Raw genomic sequence first — 19,848 nt, forward strand, 5'->3', positions numbered from 1 at the left:
ACATTACCGTACTACGTTCCAAAAATTCACCGTACAGTTTTAATTATTCCATCCATTTTATGTTAAACTCGCAGGAAACTACAAAATTTAAGCGAACAACAACTTCTATTAGAAAATTTACTATCTGAAAAAATAAGATCACGAAAAAATTACGTATCTCCAACACGAAACAAATTTTAAACAATTCGGTCGGTTGTGAGTTGTTTTTTTTTTTTTTTTTTTTTATAAGCGGTCGTTTGAAGAAAGGGTACAAATAAAAGTTCTTGTTATACTGTTTGAAAGACACTTTTGATTCGGCCCCAAAACGATCTAATATTGTTGAATACAGTAGTCTCTGTATCTCATCCTGATTTGTCGGTTTCAGGGAGTTTAGATTAAATTTTGGAGAAAATGAACAAAATGTAAAAAAAAAAAAAATCGGCGGTGAAATCGAGTGTTTTAGAGCGTACGACCCGTGTGGTTTTTAGAAAGTTACGCGTATGAATCAGATTTGATGTTTTAGATGATACAGTCGGACAAAAACAGTGTTTTTACGCTTTTTTCTTTAAATATAATTGCTGAATCTATTCCTGACTAAACGATTTCTTAATAAAATAACTTAAAAAAGAATAAGTTATAACTGCGCTATAAAATGTTACTTCTATGATATCAAAGTTTGATACCTCTTAATTATACGATTATAACTGCTCGAATAAAGGTGTATTTTTCGTTTGTCGAACGAATGTGTAATGTAAATAATAAGTGTTGAAGAAACCGATTATAAAGATATTTTCAATGGGTACAGAAGGGCGATCGTTACTATTAACGAGATTGAAAAACCTGAAGATTTTTCATTATTTGTTCGTACGGGGTAGATAAAAAATTACCGAGACAAGTGTTATACGAAGTGCGAATGCAACAAAACAAAGTTCTCGGACAAACGAGACAGATATTCTGTAAGCAATAGATTATAAAGAAGATCTAATAATTGAAATTAATTTTTTTAAATAAAAATAATGATTTAACGAATTCAACGCATAGACTAATTAAAATGAAAAATCGATTACACTTCTAGAACAAATCGAGTGGATATGTACTTATATATGTATGTTTTGTTATGTGAGCACTAAAATAAACCTATACTATGTTCCAATACTCCTTAATGATTTCGAGTAAAATTTTACGTAAACGGCTTTTGAAAAGTAAAATAAAGAATAACTACGATCCTCAAAACACATATTTTACATTGTTAAAAACGGCCCTCCTAAGGAGGAAGAGAAGTAACCCACATACTCGTATTTTAAACGGGAACCGTACTCCACGTATACAAAATGTGTTTCGCCTTGGTGAGATAAATATTTCTGTGTAAAAAAATCACCGCTTGGATAATATTAACCAAAACGGTGGCTCTTTAAATGTAAATTTGACAAAACGATCCCGGTTATATCACCGAACATTACAGTACGTTTTTCAATTTATTATTGATGATTTTTACTCATTTCTAGAGAACCTTAATCATCTTAATGAATTATTCAATTTCGATTTGGCTCACTGGCATTTGACAAAGAAAAATCGTCTAAAAATTCTAATGTTTTAGCAAAGTTATGTTGTGCAATTGCCTCGGGCACCACCAACAACACTTAAATCTGCGGGGTGGATGAAGCTTCTCCACAAGTTTTCCGGATGTATTATTTTTCTTTTATATTACCCTATGAGATGATGTTTTTTAAGATTCATTCTTGAATAGAATTCCCCAAAGGTAACTCAGAATATAGTTCCACGCTTGGATAAACATTTATTTATTTTTATAATTCACTGATATCTCATTTTTCTTTTGCCACAGCATTTTCTTTATTTTTCTTCCCTGCTCTCAAATAAGAGTTCGATCGCAATTTCCTTGATATTTGATGGCTAATGTCTATCCACATGGTTTTCGTAAAATAATTCTGAAATTTGGAAGTAACTTTCTACATGCGAAATAGATTCATAATTATTATTATGCTACGTTGAAACAAAATCTGCAAGCAAAAACGTTTCATCGGGAGAAAAAAAAGACTTATGGTCACATTGTGTACAAACTGTAACGAATCCCGTTATAACATTAGACTGTGATGCATACCTTTTGTCTAAATTTTGCATATCTAGAGACGCTGTATCTGAAACGTCTATGTACGGTTTTTAAATTTTAAAAATACAACCTCAGAAATTCTACCCGAAACCTAGAAACGATGTCTTTCAGCAGGACTGAACTACAAACACAGTTTTACATAAGCATTTCTCTAACCGCAAATACCCCAGCGAGAACTTGCAGCCGAAGCCGTTATGATACTAATGCTGCCTAACTGCAATGGACCTAACGGTGATGACCAGCAATCATTTGATGTATAAACGTCGATTAATAACTTCAGAGAAAGGACTTATAAATTCTTGCACCCACTTTTCTTTGGTTAATACCGAACGTAACATTTTTACAAAGTTTTACTTGTTAAGTCCCACCACTCACAGAAAATATACGACAAACCCGGCTTCCCGGACTCCATCACTATGAAGAAAAAACTTAACACCTCATTCAGTTAATGCAAACGATTAATAAACAAATAACAATTAAATACAGTATATTTGTTTACTTACATTTTGTTGAATGCGTCTAATTACTCATCTTTGTGTAATCCGAAATGACTGATGGAGTTGACAAGAACAATATTTTGTATATGAAAATAAATAAGTGATCTTTTCAATCAGAAAATGCTTTTTTTTAAACAACGAGACGCGTCCGTTAAGTCGATATTTGAAGAAATAGGACATACGACCTTTTTTAATACAGACTATTAAAAGTATTTATACTTCTTAATAAAATCAAATAACATTATCAGTGTGCTCACAGAAGCAAACACAGATATTTTTAACCGTTCCCTCAGCCGCGTAAAATTAATACGTCTTCAGCGTGCGCTGATCAACAGTAACCGATTACTCGAGGCTCGATCCGATCGAGATGTACCCATAATAAATTCGTTATACATTCTACTTATACAAGAATTAGTTTACGTGCGTACAATTTAACATACGCTGGTCCATTTTTTTATTTTTTGTCATAGGTTGTAAATAAACAAATGACGCCGGTGCACATGACTTTACGACGGTAAGGATGTGTCCTCGACTGCTGTTACGCTGTACCACTACAGTTAAAATGCATTTAATTTTTTCCAGTTTTTTTTTTTTTTAAGTATTTACACCTATATCTTATAGATCTAGGTGTACCTTTTTTCTCTGCCGGTTGATGTAAGTCTTTGAACGGAATAATTCAATAAGTTAATAAAAAAAATATATTGACTGTTGTTGGTATCCTGGACTAAGAATTAATTTTCTCAGGACAATTCATATTAAAAAATTAATAAAATAAAAATAATAATTTAATATAATAAAGCAAATATAAGAAATTAATTAGCAAATAGGTAAACACAGCAGTAAACGTAACAATAAATTAATTAGTAATAGAGGAAAATAGATCATAATTATGAAAATAGATATGTTTTTCAATATTGACTTGCTTAACCAGTACTTTGTGCGTTGGTAATAGATGAAAAAGTCTGTCGAGAACGCGCTAAACCAAGCCGAGTATCGAATTTTTCGGATACGCCTAAAATCATTTGTTTTCGCTGCCGTTTGAGCTACCTTGCGAGGTAAGACTTTTGTTCTTTATAAGATGCATAAATAATCCGTGCTAAACAGAACTTAAAATCAATTTTTAATCGATTAATTAATTAAATGTTCTATAAAAAATACCTTTTCTAAAAACAAAAAAAAAACATAAGTTAGTTATCAGGTTAAGTTATCTAAATTGATGAACATTAAATATGATTTCATCCGTAAATTGTTGTAGTTGTAAAAAAAGTACAATAATTTTTTTAAGGTATTATAACGCAAGCATTAAAAATAGATAAAATAAAAAACAAATTGAAATAATCAAGGTTTCTTTTATTCTATAAATTAGAATAGTAAAGATTATCTCATCATTAAATTATACTATATATCTGATTCCTGCGAAATAAACAAGGACGATCGAACAAAAGAAACACCTGTAATTTGTTTTTGCAGGGCGCTTGTTTGTTTCTTTGCTATGATATACGTATACACTGTGTAAGCATGTTTTCAGGATTAGTAATAACAATCAAACAAAATCTATCTGGGTTTTAATATGGCATCCTGTTTTCTTTGTTTTACAATACATGTAAAAATTCTCTGTTCCTGAGTATTATCTTTATTCGCATCGATCTCTTGATTCCACTAACAGGTACCGTAGCATCTAATCAATAACAATCAAAGAGCATTAAAAAATCACTTTAATTAATAATATTTGCTGCCGGATTATTTTATAGATTAAAAATTATTTTAAGGGTGCGTATCTCGTTCTCGCAAGTTGTTTCTACTTAAAATTAAGGTATGAAGTAGACTACATTTGTTATAATTTGCTAACAAGTTAAAAAAAAAAATCCAAAAGAAATTTCTTACGATTTAGGCATTCGTAACTCCTGAATTCTTTTTAACCGAATTCACAACTAGATATGCCCCAATGACTTCTTTTTTATTTTTGCACGAATAACTGAAACAGCATCATTTTTTATTAATTTTCCCACTTTTTTACTACAAACGAAATTTTATGCGCTGATTAGCACTTTGTCATTTAACATTTTATAAATCTGGATGTACAATTTCAACAACGTACTAAAGTGATGCGATAAGCTGGAAGGACATTATAAAAGTACCAAGTCGTCTTAATCCGTTACCCCACTGCAGCAGAAGGAAGACAATGTATTCGAACGGTACATTTTTTACGATCGTTTGTTAATTTTTAAAATTCTGTTCATAGTTACCCGGTTTAGCATATTAGTATTTTTATTTGAAATCCTTTATCGGTATTTGTCAGCTTTATACCACATTTATACTCATAAATGCAAGCGCAGAGTTTTAATGAGAGTTCACATACGCATTCATAGAATCAATGTGTTCTACAAATCATATGATAGTAAGTACGTTTTACTTCATAAGAAACCGTTGTTTTTTGTAACGAGAACAACATCTCCTATTTTAGAAAAATAATTACTCGTAAAAATAATTTGTTTTAATTACAAACAATAAAAAAAAAAAAAAAAATATCAACAGTAATAATATCACGATTTCTTTACGGTTGTCCCAGACATTTTGATATAAAATATTTACTGGTATATCGTTAAGTAAAAACAATCATAAATGTATATACTTATAATTGAAAGCGCTTACTTTATCCGATCGACTTTACAAGACGATGAAGTTCATCGAAACAAGTAGTTAATCGCATAAATTGATATAAAAAAGAAAATCATATCGCCCGAAAAACGCATCTTTTTACACGGGCTATTTACAAATTATTCACCTTGAATAAAAAGGTCCTAAAAACCCGGAGAAAATTATCTGTAAGACAATTGACATAGCGAGTACATTTATTCCTGATGAAAATAATGGGACGAAATCAGGTCGCAATTTATTATTTTGGAAATGTCTATTAAGTCTCTGTCGCGAAAAGTTCATGGAATTTTTCAAATCGAAAATTATACGCTTCTGTACTTTTTTAAATCGTATTAACTTTTAAACTACGATATAAATATCTTACGGGTAAGTTAGGTGATAGCTAAATGTATACACGGGCAGAATCTACGGTTTTATTTTGATTTTATTAAATAAAACGGAATTAAAAAACACATAGTCACTTAGAAGGATAGCAAAGAAAAAATTATAATTTTTTTTAACGAAACTACCGGTGAAATTAATTCAACCAATATGCGGATAATCATATATTATTATTTTATATATATATATTGTCACGTTTTGATAGACCGGTTGATACCATCTTTTCACTTCGACATGTTCTTTGATGCTGTATTTTCAATTATAGTCTTCATTCTCCGCGACGAAATACAAAATACTAAACATAAAAAACTATTTATTATACTAGAAAATCAAATAAACTTTCAACAGCTTGAGGGTAAACTATTATTTCTAATAATGAGAAATTATAAAAAATTTTAGTTTTTGTTTTCGATACTCTAACGTTAACCTTTATCGTTACCCTATGGCAAATATCCATAACAGGTCGGATACAGGAAACAAATTTATTTTTTAGTATGAAGTGACAGATTTTAACGATCACGATGAGCACCTACATATCGTAATAATACGAACAAAAAATTCGATTCAAAAATAAATCTTTGGGACGTTAGAGCAATATTTTCCTAGATAAAGCGTCATCGATGCCGTCGGATTTATCATACCTGAAATTTCTGTCCTCTCTTACGGTCTTTACTCGGTATACCTTAATTCAAATCCAAATTAACTAAACTCATACGGCTTAATATACCATCCTTTAAATTTTAGTAATGTTTGAGAAACAGCTCTGCTGTTTACATTCTTTGCTTTACTTTCAATTTATTTTTCGCTGTTACAAAACGCCACTGTTCAGTTAAACATTAGAAAATGTTACATAACGTCCAGACTGTTCGTATGATTCATATTAATAGATTTTTTTCTATAGGTTATTAACGCACTGTATATAAACAATCGAATAGATTTACCGTTAAATTTTAACACGAATCGTTAGATTCTCAGGAAGAGAATAATAATAAAATTAACAGGCTGAGAAAATAATACTTAGTACAATATTTATTAGAACATATTTAACAATAACTGCGCTGAACAAAACATAGTTGAAAATTAAAAAAAAAAGGACACCCCAAAAATATTCATTTATTTTAGTTGAAAGGAATGTTCAATAAAATCAATAAAAATCAATTTTAATGTTAATTACATCGATTTAACAAACAGTTGAAAACGAATGAAAAATATTTTTTTTTTTTTTTCAGTATACTAATTATAAAACGTTTAATAAAAAAACTCGAAATATTTCGGTGTTTGAAAAAGAAATTATTGTAAATAAAGTCGAATCGTAATTGAAATCTTAAATGAAATTAAACGATTTAAATGCTTTATCAAACCATAAACTTCCGTACTGATACCGATCGTTCGACAGTAACGTTATAAAAGCTTTTTAAACCTTCCCCATCACCGTAATATTTACAGATCTCGCTTTTTTGAAAGTTAGGAATAAATTTTTCCTATCTATTGGAACAATTTTTTATTTTTTGTAGGAACGCTAATCGAACAGTCGGTTAAACGGAATGGAATCGCGTTAAAATAAAACAGATTTTTTCCGGAGTATCCAAAAACTTATCCGAAAAAATCTTCATCCCTTCATCCTGTTTTAAGTTCCATAAATTTTCAATAATCGGCGGTTTATGATTTAAAAGTACGTAAATAACAACAATATTTTTATGCAATGTACAATTTTAATCGATATTAACAAATAATACATTATATTATCCCAATATCATTATGTTAGAGATTTACCTTTTGCGTCCGTAGGTGTCACAATAAATAATATCCATAACAGGAATCCTATATTTAAAAGCTGCATTTTTTTCTTGACGGTCATTATTTTTATATACATACAAAGATATAAAAATTATTCGTGATTATACGTTTTAATTTTATAAAAAACTACAAAAAAGGAATCACATTTAATTTTATTCAAAACCCGACGTGTAAAGGATCGTTTTTAGTTCTTCCGACCCGATCGAAGCATCACAGCCGGCAGTTCTCTACTGAACGCTCACCTGTGTTACCTACCTACAAGAGCCGCAAGGATAATATTCTTCGTCTCGAATAAAATTTCCCTTTAACTTAATTTATTCCCGCTTAATATCCCTTTCGATTATAAAAGGTTGAATTTCTTCTACCGAGCTCGTTTTTATCTTAAAGTATCATACAGGTGATATAATTATTCATTCTTAACGAAAAGCTTATTAAAAGCTATTTAAAAAATGGAACGGTCGACTCTTTGAATTATTACATACTAGACAACAAGAAATATAAAAAATTCCCTCCCGTTTAGGTTACGATGAAGAAATTAAACGTACTACATAATATTCGTTTCTTAGTTTACTGTAATTTTTTATAGTTTATTACGAAACGAGTTCCTTAGTTCGCGCATTAATATATACGTTGCCTTTACAACATTTGTCAGCGTGTGCCTACCCACAAGTATCGGCTTCGAACCGATTTGACAATCGAGAAGTATTCTGTGTTTCTTGGAATACCTAAAGCCTTATTAGACAACTACTCTCTACCACTCCGCTCGGTAAGCATCAGTACACAAACATGTATGTATGAGGCGCGCGTGTGTATTTTTATTCATATATATATAAAATCGCATTTTTAGCTCATCCACCTTAAAAGAAACTACGCCTTACGGTATCCCATACATTAACTTTTACGCGACTATTAAGTCAGTTTCTGCAAAAAATTTCCACCCACCACATTTGGAAACTGAAATTCCGCTCCACTCGCGAGTATCTGATCATCGGAACCGGCAAAATCGAAATCGTTTTAAATAAGCCAGAACCCGTTAAAATAAAACACGTTATTTTTTAATAAATTGAGCTTTTGAAACAGGTGCGATGTCTAAAACGTTTTCATCGGTAATCATGCTGATAATCTTTAGTGTCCCCTTAAATAAAATGCTTATTCCATCTTTCCGTGTACACCTCTTGTCATCCGTAGATGGTAGCGCTTCTTTTTTTATTCTGCCTTGTATGTGGCAACGGCTTACACGGTCATCGGCCTCAAAGAATGTCAACAGTGAGCAGTGAATTACACCTGACGTTCCTAACTTCGGTGATTTATAACAACAGGTTTATTAATTATGACTTTGATTCTCGGTATTTTACTTTATTTCATATTCTTTAATTTTCAGGATGCTACTTTTCCTGACGTTGTAGGTGTTAGGGAACCATCAGGTTGTAAGAGGGATGCGGTTTAGCGTCTTAACAAGACGCTTGGTTTTTCTTGTTTATACTTTTATGATAAACATCATGCTCGTTCAAGCTTTCAGTCTTCTTGAAAAACATTTCTTACAGTTTTCTAAGGTCATATCCTTTTCAAAAATACTCTTTTAAATCGTTAGATTTAAAACTTAGATTTCTTCCATATCAGCCGTTTACATTTGCAGTGTACGACGTATGAACTGTCTTGTAACCTCACCTTTTTTTTTTAATCCCCCAATTCTCCGGGCCGGACATACAGTTAAGTAAAACTCAGCCCAGGGGAGTGTCCTTTACTCTAAGGGGCCTCCCCACCTACCGGCACTAAGACCGGCCCCGGTTGGATATTTTAATTCTTTATTGCCCACTTTAATGGGGGTACTTTATTACTGGATTCCCCCACCGGTATCGGGTCTTTCCGTTTGTATCCTCTAACCTAGTCTCCCTTGGAGTACTCAATCGATCATCGGAACCGGCACACCTCGGCATGCCGGCTCTCCCGATTGGGGCTGTCCACCCAACCCTACACTAAAACCCCCTTCTTCTACCTTCCGTATCTTTGCGTCGAAGCACCTCCCTCGAGTATTCCTCCACTTCCCTCCAGGTACTCTGCGACATCAGCATATACGGAACTATATCCTTGTAACCTCACCTTTTTTTTTTTTTTTTTTTTTTTACCTCCGGGACCGTATTCAAACAATTTATTCCGCAGAGGATGAGCTGAATGATTTGTAGCGTGTGCGAAAAATGCTATGCCTGACGGGGATTTGAACCCAGGACCTCCGGGTGAAAGGCCGAGACGCTACCACTCGCGCCACGGTTGTAACCTCACCTGTACAGCTTATTCTTCACCTTCGCCAACTTCTTGTTAACATGAGGTGACTGTGTACGTTATCTCCGCATACTTTTAAGTATTAAGACGTAATCGACATAACGACACTCAGTCTTGATATTACAGACGGGAAAATTTATCTGTGTAGTGAGTAGTAACTTATCTCGTAATCGTACTTCTTCCTCGTCATATTATAATTGAAATTCATATGTCATAATCTTAAAAAAATCTTTACTCTAATCGCTATATATATACATATTCGTTAAAGTTGAACATTTTTCTTAGCCGTGAGTGTAAACGATAGGTTCTCAGACCGACTAGTCCATGTCATCTCCTACCCTTTCTTTTTTCTGTTTAGCCTCCGATAATTACCGTTCAGATAACACTTCAGAGAATGAATGAAGATGATATGTATGAGTGTAAATGAAGTGTAGTCTTGTACAGTCTCAGTTCGAGCATTCCTGAAATGCGTGGTTAATTGAAACCCAACCATCAAAGAACACCGGTATCCACGATCTAGAATTTAAATCCGTGTAAAAATAACTGACTTTACTAGGACTTTAACGCTGGAACTCTCGACTTCCAAATCTCGAGATGCTGAGGGTGACCTCAATGCCCCAAATATAGAAGTAATCTGACCACGTTTGGTCAAAATCGGTCGAGTAGTTCTGGAAATACAAGGTGATTTAGAGGTCAACATCGAACACGCATACGTACGAACATTTCCATCGGTTTTTCGGTTTCCTTAGGTTTCAAAACGTCAAGATCCGGTGAAAACCGCATATACCCAAATTGGACCGATACAATACTTTCCCTTCTACAGCATTAGCTCTGCTATAACAGAGCTATAAGGGAAAGTAAAAGGATGTAGAGGAATGCCATCAAATAACACTAATACTGTGCTTGAGCTAAGGCTACCAGCCATGCTGCAATGTGTATTATTTTTTTACATTAAATCTTTTCGGTTTGAAATTTCAGGGAATATATTTTGAACAACAGCACTATTTCAGACTACATTATAACGTTGTAATAATCAGTCAAGGTTTGGATTCTGTGCGGCGCAGATGTGTTTATCTGAGGACCGGTTTGCATTGAGCTCCTCTTTAAGATTGATTCTGCAAGTCAAAAGTTTTAAGAATAATTATATTATTATTTCAAGCCATTATTTTATTTTATATTTTTTCTATTATTATTATTTATATTTAAATATTGGCGTTTTTCTTTTGTCTGTTTTGTTTTCAGTGCTTCAATGCGTCTTATTTTATTAAAGTATTTGATTTTTTTTTTTGTTTTGTTTAGTGTATATTTATTTCTGTAGCTAATTTTAAGAAAATATATTATAGTTATTTATTTCTTTATTTTTATATTTGAGTACATTTTAAATGGACTACTCAAACTTCAAGGTCTCTGACCGTATTTTCTAAAGTAGTTGAAAAAAATATTAAAAAACGACTTTTAACTTATCTTGAAAAGCTTACTTTATTAACAAACCTTCAACATGTTTTTCGGAAAAAAAATTGTGTACCGTCACGACCATTTCCTAGTTTTTTTGAAAATATTTTAAATTGTGTAGATAACGAAAGAGTCCATTTTCAATTTTTTGTGATCTCAGTAAAGTATTTAACTTTAGTTCCACGTTTTTTACTGATGAAAAGAATCACTAGTTTTGGTATCAGAGAAGCTATTTACTAACGGTTAAATTCATACCTAACCGACCGTAAACAAGTAGTTGAAATTTCATCTTTTGATAAGATGACACATGTAAAATTTCGGCGGCCCAAATTGCACACTAAGTATCTGTTTATAAAAGTTATTACACAAACAGCGGTCTACACCCTAGATTATGACATTTTATAACAGACAAATTCCCTACAATTTATCTTTATTAAAAAAATAAATGCCGATGTATTTATTATTCATTTACATGTAACATTATAATAATACGAAAACACTAATTAAATATTTAACGCAAATTTGTTAAATATTAAATTATATGTTTAAGTCATACATACATGACTGGATATTTTTGGAATAAAAAGAAAACAGTAATAAAGAATTTTGGTTTAAAGAAACAGATGTAAGTAAGGTATCTCAATATAAAAATTCGTCTAATGCGATATACAAACACGTAGAAAAAGAATGTAGGATGAAATGGGAAAATTTTAAAGGTATTGATCACATCCTCAATGAATTACCGAAAATTGGAAACAAAATTCTATATTCATTTCCGAACCGGGTTTATATAAACTGGTGGGATATTAAAAAAAGAAAATTATTAAATGGATTTATTTGGAAGTTCAAGCCTCATTGTGTGAAGGAGCCTACGTAATACCTACCGTACCCGACGATAAAATATAATACTTATTATTTAAAACAAATCGAACTAACTTAACACCAGTAAAGATAGTCTAATAGAATAAAAAATAAAAAGTGGAGAATTTAAAACTTCACGAATGTTACGACTATAAACGACGTACACAAGATTTGCGAAAGAGCAAACGAAATGAAAGTCAAATGACCGTAATGACCAACGATAACGCGACGAAACACGTGTTCAATTTATTGAAAAGAAAAAGAGACCACGAAATGACGATAGCGAATACAAGACGCTGGGGTGTCAAAAAAAAGCTTTGAAAAATATCGACACGGACCGATAAAAATCAGTATTATACAAAGAGAACATTCCAAATGTGATGAACATCTTACTAAAATGCAAAGAGAAACTGAAACACGAAAACATATACGTCCGACGTGAGCAATAAAAATTGCTGGAGGCGACCGTATATCTATTCCAAAGTTGTTACATCTATTTCTAAGGCTTAGCACAATATTAATATAAAGTATACGCATTTAAGTTAAATATATATTTTTTTAATTTAAATCTATACTTAACTATTTTATTTGTCTGTTTAATAATTTGGAGCTTTTTTGTTGTCCACACTTTATTACATGTTTTAATTTGGAATTACTTTTCAACAGTTTCCTAAAAGTAAATTTCCCACCGATCAAAATCAGTAGTTTGTTGTCTCGTTCACTTTTTTCAAAAACTGGCTCCCCGAAACTAATCCAGTCACACACAACACCTTACAAACAGCAAATTGATGAAAGATATTATTGAAATTATAAATGCTGACGGACAAGAACTGTAGGGAATTTCCATTACAAAAACAATATTCTTTGGGTAAAATATAAATATTTTTCACGTAATAACGAATTAATGACCAGTGGTAGGATTGGTGCTTACCATTGTATTATTCTCTACAGGTGCACCCAGCAGTAAAAGGTAAAAATGATAAAACGAGTACGCAATTCATGAACGCTCGTAAAATTTAGGTTTTCACTTCAAGATACAGAACGCGGATTGTCTCAGGGAAGTATTCTCGTTCCCATATGTTTAATATGGATAAAAACGTTGCATTGTGCTCTTAGGTAGACGTAACATTGTTGATCGCGTGGGCAGAGTTCCTATTAATAATAATAATAGTATTTCTGTTACCCAAAAAGCAAAATTACTGGGAGCTTTATTAGATGACAAGTTCTCGTGGGATGATCAAATTGATTTCGCTTGTAACAAAATCAAGCCGTACTGTTTTGTTCTGAAGCGAGTTAATAAAACGCTAAGCTTGTCATCATTATTAAATATCTATTATTCCTATAAATGTTCTAGTATAAAGTGTAATTTTATCGCTTGAGGCTCCTCAAAAAGTCAGGAGTTTCTAAGATACGAAAATGAGCTGACTGCTCATTATCTGGCGTCCAAAAGTAGGAATAGTGTATAATTATGTTTAGAGAATTAAATATGTTAACTTATCCTTACGTTTATGCTTATGAATGTGAGATCTTTGCTGAAAAGAATGGTCACTTATTCTTAAAAAAATAACAATATCCATCTTTACCAAATCAGAACGGAACTGTATTTGTATAACTCGACATAATTCTTCGACTTACGAGAAACGGCCTTACTAAGCTTTCGTTGAGATTTTTAATAAATTACCGAACGGTTTGAAAAATTGTCCTATCGATCTATTTAAAATGCAATTGAAAGATTTTCTTTTATGGAAACAATACTACTCCGTTGATGAATTTTTAAGTAATCCTAAATAAAAAAAGAAAACACGTTTATATGTATCCTACTCAACGTGTACATTAATCAAATAATTTTAAGGCGGGTTTTTTAGATGTTTCGAAAAAATACAACAAAAAAAAACCCGCCTTTACAATATAAAGAATATCATCGAACTGTTATATTTAGTCGCAAGTAAGGCTTGAATATACATAAAAAAGAAACGTATTTTCATAAATAAGAATTTAGAATATTTCGTTTTCTGAAGTCTACTTAGAATAAATTCCATACCATCTTCCTAAATCAACTCTTATGTTTATATTTTGAGAAAAGAGGCAAAGTATAAATAACTTCCCAGCAGGAAGGTAATTATTATCTTAGTAACGAAATATTATCTTTCATCACTGAAAGATAGGTGATTCTTATGACTATGACGAACGCCAGGCTTCTGAAGTATAAGAATCGGTAGTCAAAAGTTGCTTTCTCTTATAATGATGTTCACTATACAGCCAATCTCTAAATCTGGTAAACTGAGTGAAGGCTTAATACCAAGCGCAATTTTAGAGAACTTGGCATGCTTAGATGCAAAAATATATTCGGCTCTGTAACGAAGGCAACAGTAGACCTTCTTGCTTCTTTAACTTCTATATTTTTCAGGATTGAATGCTCAGTAGAAGAGAATGGCTGGGCTCACGTGAAATGTAGTCGCCGGACTGCACGTACATGATATATCATTCACTAATCTTGATTCACGCTCCCCCCCCCCCCCAAAAAAAAAACGAGTGATTCATACAAGTTTCCACACTGTGGCGAGTAACGTTTACGCGTGAGCGATTTTACAATGTCGTGCTCTTCCGAGTGGTATCGTGAGCTTGTTGTTGTGACTACAGCCAATGCTATAAGTTAGGGAGGTTCCCTTGGAGAAATTTAGCGTTTCATTCTGAAAAATACAAAATTTTATGTCTAGCGGGTTGTTCTTGAGAATGCCAACCAGTTTTCACAAGTAACTTTTATCTGGTTTTAGGTCGCCTGTAATCTTTGCAGTCATGGGTCCTAACACTTTAATATTTATAGTACACTAGCAGTTACCCACGGCTTTGCACGCGAACTATGATTGTCATAGTAATTGTCGAGTATATAATCGCTAATAGTACGTGTAAAATATTCCTTATTGTGATCTATGAATATCTAAAGTAAGAAGTAATAGATTCATCACTCATGTGTCCTCGATACGTAAAATCAGTATTTGATAATTTTGAGATATTTATAAACACGTAGCATCACGATTCATATAAATAGAGACAAATGAAATCTTTATTTCATCTATCTCGTAGAAATAATGTAAATAGTGGTTTACAAACTACATTTTTAGTTCTTTATTGTTATCACTATTTTTACCTATATCGTTATCACAGCAAATAAATAGCTCGCTGCTCTTGCTTACTCGAGATATGCCACATACAACTGTTCATGAGAAAACCAAGCAGTTCGTAAATCTACACCAACCGTACGTAAAGAATAACCTTGTGACTTATTGATGGTCATTGCAAAACATATATAACTCTTTAAATTGAAACGTAAAGTTATTAGGTACGATTGGAATTCTAGGGATAAATACAGTTTCTCCTTTGCTGCAGCCTATTAAAATAGTCGCTTCGATGATATTTCTTTTTTTAGACAACTTTCAATTGAGCCCAATTACACAACAGTGGTGAGTTCAGATTTCTCACGAGTATAATTGGAACACCTACTTTTAATTTTAATGTGCGAGTTGGTAATCTTGATACTGATAAAGAATTCAAAAACTCAGTTAGGTAACGAACTGCATCCTCTTCATTCAAAACTGTATTAATGGAGTAGTATGTTTTTCATCACCTGGAAATTATTGCAAAATGCAGCAATTTATGATATTTACTTGTTCATTTCTTGGTGCCAGTATCACACGCCCACATAACCACACTTCATTGTGAAAATGTATAGACTCACTCAATGAGTTCATAAACCTTTTCGATCAACTCCGCCACTGAAAAAACCGTACGACATAAAGATGGCAACAGAGGGGCGGAACGAGTAATGGGCGCACTGTCAGAATAACTTGTGGGCGTATCAAGAAGTGAATAAAAGTTTAATAACTCCGGTTCTTAATAACGTATCGATATCAAAGTGAAAAACCTTCTACTTAGCGCCTGCGAGCGTGAAAAGTTTCACTGAAATTGTTTCAGTAGACTCTAAGATTAGCGCAGATTACCACAAGATTTATTTGTTATATATAGATTATAATGTAAGTACTCGATCTATTTACGACTAATATATTCGTTTTGCAAAAAGTTTAATGACTGAAAATACTTCTTGTTGAAGCACTGAATTACTCTAAATAAAAGAAGGTGTTTCGTTATGTCTTTACGATGCTATAAAAGTAAGTGTTTTTTGTTTTTGTTTTAATTTAATAGATTCTGTAAATTTTTAGTTCAATTAGAAAATAAATACTTCAAAATTAAGTGATATTAAGATGCTGTAAAGCTAGTTTCTCTAAAAATTATTACGTAATAAATGATTAAACGTCTATTTAACTGAAGGTTTGTCTGTACACTGTTCAGGCTCATTTTCACATAATATCCCTTCATGTATGGCGGAGTGGTACAAAGGTTTGGTGTTTGCCATTGCGGCAAATTGAAAATCAATGCCGCGCCCGACTAGTTATTTTTTACGGTAACGGTTCCTCGATATCATTTCCCGGCAACCCTTCTGTCGGTTACTAATTATTCTGGTTTGGCGATCCAGAGAACAATGTAACAATCTGAAGGTTTATTCACTACTTAACATATTCACAGGGGAGGGGGGCTTCTCTCTCTTTATAACGAATAGTAGTTTTATCTGGCTTTTCTCAGTCGGTGCGCATTCTAACGCAAAGGTAAATATGACAAATTGCACACAACATATGCACACAAATATGACACAATTTGCAGCTATTTTAAGGAGTTTTTTTTATTTTAATCTTGATCGGGTGCTCCGATCCCCGCATCAGGGCTAAAAATTTGTGTAATTTACATGCTTTTAAAGGTAAAAAATTATGGTGAATAAAATATTCAAGATTCTTATATGGAGTATTATTCATCAATTTCTATCCGGGTAATTGGTACGAACGTATGAGAGGAACGGCAAACACTTTTATCAAATTATTTTGTCGATATACCTTACTGTCACATGTAATAATTATATTCTTTATACAATACGTCAGCCATCTTTGTGCGTGCAAAAACCATAAACCGACACATTATATGAAAAACTATTCAATAAAAATAACTATCTCTTAGTTATAATAGATAACTTCAATAATCAGAAACACGAGATCGGATCGCGTTCAAATCCTGAAACATTTAAAACAGTTACAAGCTATTTTATCGTAATGCCACTTGCGCGATCTCTGACTGGAATAAAATTTTTAAACAGATTTTGCATTAAAGGTAAGAAATAATTTTTTTCACGCATGCAAACAGTAGTGTAACTAAGTTTTACCGTTTCGGTAGGAAACGGTTAAAAGATCAAATATTTTTAAAACATAATTACAAGAAGAAAATGATTCCTGTCAGTCTTATAATATTCGTTCCTATTTTAATTCCATAGAAATTAAATCGGTCGCAGAACAATATTTGAACCGGTTCAATTTATTATTGTTCGGTGTGTCGACCGGAAAATAATATTTGTTTATAGGGAGGAGAATTTCTACGTAAAGAAAACACTTATGCCTATAATATCCCTAAATCATCATCATATTACCTAAGTACGCACCATCTCTATAAGTTAAAAGCAAGTCGATTAAGAAAACTTGTAAATATACTACTGCTATCTAATCGATGAATAATCAGTTTTTTCTCCAACAAATACACCTACGACCGACCAAGTTTTGTAACATCAATGAAGATGAGATTGTAGATTTCAACAATACGGGAAAAAATTGTTGTCGCTCACAAAAACTGAAAAATAGTTAACGCCTATCATTCACCGTTAGCTTTATCGGACGAGTAACAGGACTGTTAATAGTGTTAATTACACTTAAAATCTTGAAAAAAATTAACTATTTTTTTTTTTTGCAAAACGTTTTTAAGATGAATCGGATCGGTTCACGGTCTGCATAACTGACGTCGCTGGTCTAAAGGACGGACGTGTTTGAAATTCCGTTACTAATTAACCCGGACGTTAAGTAAATCCGTATTAACATTGATCGAGGATAATTTCATTAACTGTAACAAAACTTTGTAAACAAACCGTATAGAAAATTAAAACATTATACCGCCTAAATCGACCGATCTCGGGTTCAATTTCTGACATTTTTTCACTTATACGTTCATTCATTTAATTTTTCTCGATAAATTAAACGTTTAAAAGTATATTAGATACGCAAATAAAGTCTCTGTAGGTAAAGAACTAATTCTAATAAAAAATATATTTCGTTCTTTAGTACATAAAAGTAATTTTCTTTATTAGAAAAAAAAAATTATTTCAGAAAAATACGATTACACAAGACGTATAACCGTAGACCAAACAAACCCATCACTAAGGAGACTTTTTATTAACCGAAACCTGTCGAGATGAATTTTTACGCCCCGACAATACGTTGATACTTACATAAATACCTGAAGTAGCAACCGGTTTGGTAGTTTCGGAACGAAAACCCTCCAGTTATCAGAAAACTAAAATATTTCCAAATTGTTATTAATGCGATGTAAACTTACTATAGTCATTCTTAATTTGTAACTTGTGATATTAATTGGCAGTTGATGGGCTGAGTACAACAGTCGGCGAAATAAATCAAAACTGCATTACAGAATTTATTCGCTTCTATTCATCGCTGCTGAGGCGAGAAAGGTACAAAAAAAACAATATTTATGATATGAACGGTTATTTTGAGATCCTTTTGACCGATTAGAATAAATTTCATTACATATGGATCCATTAGTTAAGTCGTTTAGTTTTGAATATTTTAGCGTGTCATTCCTTCATACGCCAAATTATTCTGTCAAACGTTAATATATTGATAACATATTATATAATATAATAATTATAGATAATATTGTACATTATTATTATAACAATAATATTATATAATTTTATAATATAAATATTGTTCTATATTTAATACTTTATTCAAAAACTTATGCAACCTTATGGAAGAATATTTCCCTCTTTTTTTGCAGTTTTAATTGAGGAAAAATGGTTAAACAATGAAGCAGAAAATATTCATTGTCTCCCAATATGTTAGATGTGCCAGTTATGCCCAGACCCAGAATGCCTCCACAGAAAAGTACGGTGTGGATGCACCAAACAAGTCTTCCATCAAGCAGCCATGTTCAAGAGACATGGAATGTGACAGATGCAGCCAAAAGTGCTAACACCAGAAAAGTTGATCGATGTGCAAGCTGCATATTCTGTTAGTCCCAAGAAGTCTGTGCAATGCCTATCTAGTCAGTCTGGTCTCTCTGTTGGTAGTACCCACACGGCGTTGTGCAGGTGTTTAAAGATGCAGTCGTACTAAATTCATGTTGTTACCTGCAGACACAGGAAAATACGCAGCTTTCTGTCAGTGGTTCGTGTCATCTGTAATGTCAGATGACGAAGAACTTGATGATCGGTGTTGGTCTGATGAGGCATGGTTCCACCTTGAAGGATACGTGAATGCACAGAATTCACATAAGGTGTACAGAAAGTTCATATAAACTGCACGAGTCTCCTCTGCACAGACAAAAAGTGAGTGTTTGGTGTGCAACTTCACGTAGGCAAATCTTCATGACATTCTTTCATGGCACAGTGAACAGTGAGCACTACAAACAAATGGTGCAACAATTTGTAAGCACTATACCTGCCGACTGGTTAGAGTACAAGTAGTTTCAGCAGGACAATAATATGGCTCATACAGCCAACAACACTATGACTCTCTTGGATGTTTTCATGGACAAATGGTCTCAAACAGGTTGTGGCCCCCTCGATCTCCTGATTTACCCCCTCCTGACTTTTTTTTAAGAATGCTGTAGTTTAAACTTAAAACAGTAGTTTAAACTTTGAAAAGT

General features: G+C 32.6%; 1 protein-coding gene across 1 annotated transcript in view; it reads right to left on the reverse strand.

Moving 5' to 3' along the window:
* The window catches only part of qsm (Zona pelucida superfamily protein qsm), a 177,960-nt gene extending 170,269 nt beyond the window's left edge, over window positions 1-7,691 (reverse strand). The window contains exon 1 of the mRNA XM_075363055.1: window positions 7,417-7,691. Within this exon, the coding sequence (XP_075219170.1) occupies window positions 7,417-7,516 (100 nt within the window). The 5' untranslated portion in view covers window positions 7,517-7,691. The remainder of the gene's footprint in view (window positions 1-7,416) is intronic.
* Between the last annotated feature and the right edge of the window lie 12,157 nt (window positions 7,692-19,848).

Source organism: Lycorma delicatula, chromosome 4 (assembly GCF_047948215.1).
Source record: "Lycorma delicatula isolate Av1 chromosome 4, ASM4794821v1, whole genome shotgun sequence".
NCBI lineage: Eukaryota > Metazoa > Arthropoda > Insecta > Hemiptera > Fulgoridae > Lycorma > Lycorma delicatula.